Here is a 2,941-nt window from a genome sequence, read left to right as displayed (position 1 = left end):
CCAGTAGGGAGTGTGCAGGAGGCAGCTGATCAATGTTTCTCTCTCATCGATGTTTCTAACTCTCTATTCCTCTCCTTTCCTCTCTGTAAAAACTCAATAAAATATATTTAAAAAAAAAAAAGGCATAAGCAAACCTAAGTTTCCATAGGAAGACAATGAGAACTGATCTGCTCCAATCATTTAAACTCAAAATTATAGTAGTCAAACATCTTCACATTTGTAATAAAATTATCCCATAAAATTAATCACAAAAGATTCTAACAATGCTGCACAGAAAGTACATTCTGACCCCACCCAAAAAAACATACAAAATGGCAAGTAGCTACTCTAGATAGCTAGAGGTGAAACCCAAAGGTAAAATATCCATGTATAAATTGATTTTTGTGAATTTTGGTACTGCCATCTTTCGCCTATGAAATTCCCAGATTACACAGCAAAGTTAACAGAATTTTTTTGCCTCAGAAATGAAGATCTATATAAAATAATCTTCCCCTTAGCTACTTATCAAATATAAAAATATAGGAAAAGTTTTACTGTGGCTATATTTATGTTACCATTTGAAAACTTATGCCATCTAAACTTACAAAGTCGTGTCCTGTGTAGTCACTTCTAGTATTAAATGTACCTCTATAGCCCAACTGCCAGTTTTGGGACCCTTTCCTACAAATAAAGTGAAGCTGGCACAGTATCCCTATATAACAGTGATTCCCAAGATTCATTTTCTGAAATCGTGTCCTAATCAGAAGTTAAAAATTGGCAAAAAGTCTTTTAATAATGAAACTTGTGGAGATTTCTATTATCTGAGAATGTGCTACATTTAAACAAATCTGATCCAAAAACTCACCTAAAGAGTTGACATAAATCCAGATAGTGTTCTCAAGATAAAACCCTAATAATAAAAAAGCCAACTTTGTTATAGTGTTATCAACAGCAAAATAAAAATACTAAAGCAGTACGGTTGGTATTTCTCTTATATTATTAATCCTACAATCCCGGAACCAGTGTTTTAGGTATGTTCCTTCTTATATGTATCAAAACTCATACTGAGCAATGAGTTCTGGGTTGCAAAAGAGGCTTTATTTTTAGCACCTGTATGTAGTTTTTGTCCACAAATTACAAAAACAAACACAAGTGCTATTGTGAAATGCAGTATATTTAGCAATATAATCAGTAATATTTATGGCGACAAAAGACACTGATAGTATTCCAGGCTGTTAAGGGGAAATTATTAAATTCTTATCAGCACTGAACATTTGACAATAAAGGTCACTTCTGTCTGAATAAAAATACAGTAAGGGTTTCAGATATCCTAAGAAGGGTGACTTGTTGCCATTCATTAGTGATAAGATTTTATTTTTAGGATTACAATCTCTATACTTTGATTCAGTGCTCAAATAATACCTCTCAAATTTTTTGTACATGCACAATTTCACTTCAATTTTTCTTAATAATTACTTCTTTAGCAGTTTCTTTCACAAATTTGTTCAGAGGTTCTTTTTATTTTCATCGTGGCAGTTTTATCACTGGACTGGCATATATATTCATATCTTTACTTTCTGTAGTTTCTTTTTCTCTAGTCTCTTTACCTTGACATTCACGTTCGTATCTCCTTTTCAGGTCACTCTGTCTTCTGTCCAATGTTTTTAGACTTTGATACTCTCTTTTTAGACAAAGCAACGTCTTCAGTGTATTCTTGCTCTAAATATACATTCATCTTCTTTGGTAATTCAGAACTTATTATGAAATAATTATTCTCCTGCATAAAAGATACCAATATTAAGCAATAACTAAAACTTTATTGCTTTAGTAATTACACATAACTGAGTTCTAGATGATTTCAACATGAAGACATCCAAGATGTTAAAAATCCAATTAACTTTTGCTTTTATTCTCACTTGATAGCCTATAGCAAACCTAACAATAGTACTAAAAAGTCCATGTCACACTAAACTACCCAAAAAGCATTTTTATTCTTGCATTTCCTGCACCAAATGTATTATAGCCTTTCCAAAATTAAACAGGGACTGTAAGACAGTAACTACTGGATAAAATTCTTCCTGTACCATCTGAGGCACCCTCCCAAAAGGAAACAGGATAAAAATGTCACTTACCACCAATTTGATATCACATTCATCATCACGTCCAAGATTTGTAGCAACCTCATCTTCTTCTCTGCAATATTCAAAATATCAGATGACTAAATCCTCTATAACCCAATAAATAGTATATTATATAGTTACTACACACAAAATAGCTATACTAGTCAAGGAGGAAAATTACACTGTCATGTATAACACCCAAAATTGGCTCTCATGTGCCAAGCTCATAGCTCAACTGTAATAACCCAAATGGCCTAATGTATCTTTGCTCCCATCATTATTAAAGTATGAACAAATTAAAAGCATAAGGATGAATGAGCATTAATAAAAAACAATTTGACATGATTAAACTTACGCTGACTCTTCAATAGGAGAGATCGATCCATCATCATCCAAGTATTTATATCTACGACTATCAAGGTCTTCTTTTTCTAAATCTTCACCAACATTCATCTGATTTAAGGATTCCTTAAGGTGGTATTCATATTTCAGTTTTTCAAGGTAGTTGAAAAATCCTCTTGCCACTGCTTGCTACAAATCAGAAAGTCACAGCCTTACAAACTAACACTTTCCTCCACCCCTCAACAGAGGTGTGTTCCAAAACAGCAAGGACCCCCTTACAAGAACTCTCAGTGATTTTGATTTAACTACTCTGCCATATGCAACTCATGTAATACAACAAATACTGAATGTAAAACTCACTGCTACCTAGAAAATTATCAAACTTACTGAAGTTGGCACAACCAAGAACAAATCGTATGTTTGGGAATTACTAGACTTAAATGCAGATAAACAATCTTTTAACCCCACCTGGGGTTATTTTTCTATTGCTTTTAAATAAG

At 33.0% G+C, this 2,941-nt stretch overlaps 1 protein-coding gene across 9 annotated transcripts in view; it reads right to left on the bottom strand.

Moving 5' to 3' along the window:
* TAF1D (TATA-box binding protein associated factor, RNA polymerase I, D) overlaps positions 1-2,941 on the bottom strand; it is a 7,517-nt gene that overhangs the window by 830 nt on the left and 3,746 nt on the right. For 3 of the 9 annotated variants that reach the window (XR_001515226.1, XR_001515225.1, XR_001515224.1), the window contains exons 4-7: positions 2,455-2,630; positions 2,112-2,172; positions 1,587-1,756; positions 845-889 (exon numbers count right to left, since the gene is read on the bottom strand). Coding sequence is in view for 4 of the 9 variants with exons in the window: in XM_015569263.1 (XP_015424749.1) it covers positions 1,619-1,756; positions 2,112-2,172; positions 2,455-2,630 (375 nt within the window). In the remaining 5 variants the exon portion in view is untranslated. Of the gene's footprint in view, positions 1-844; positions 890-1,448; positions 1,757-2,111; positions 2,173-2,454; positions 2,631-2,941 lie in introns of those variants that run through there. The other 6 variants (XR_001515228.1, XM_015569265.1, XM_015569266.1 and 3 more) reach the window with 4 other exon arrangements.

This window comes from Myotis davidii, unplaced genomic scaffold (genome assembly GCF_000327345.1).
Source record: "Myotis davidii unplaced genomic scaffold, ASM32734v1 scaffold345, whole genome shotgun sequence".
Taxonomy (NCBI): Eukaryota; Metazoa; Chordata; class Mammalia; order Chiroptera; family Vespertilionidae; genus Myotis; species Myotis davidii.
The sequence above is the reverse complement of the archived record's forward strand: the minus strand, read 5'-3'. Positions and strand labels throughout refer to the sequence as shown.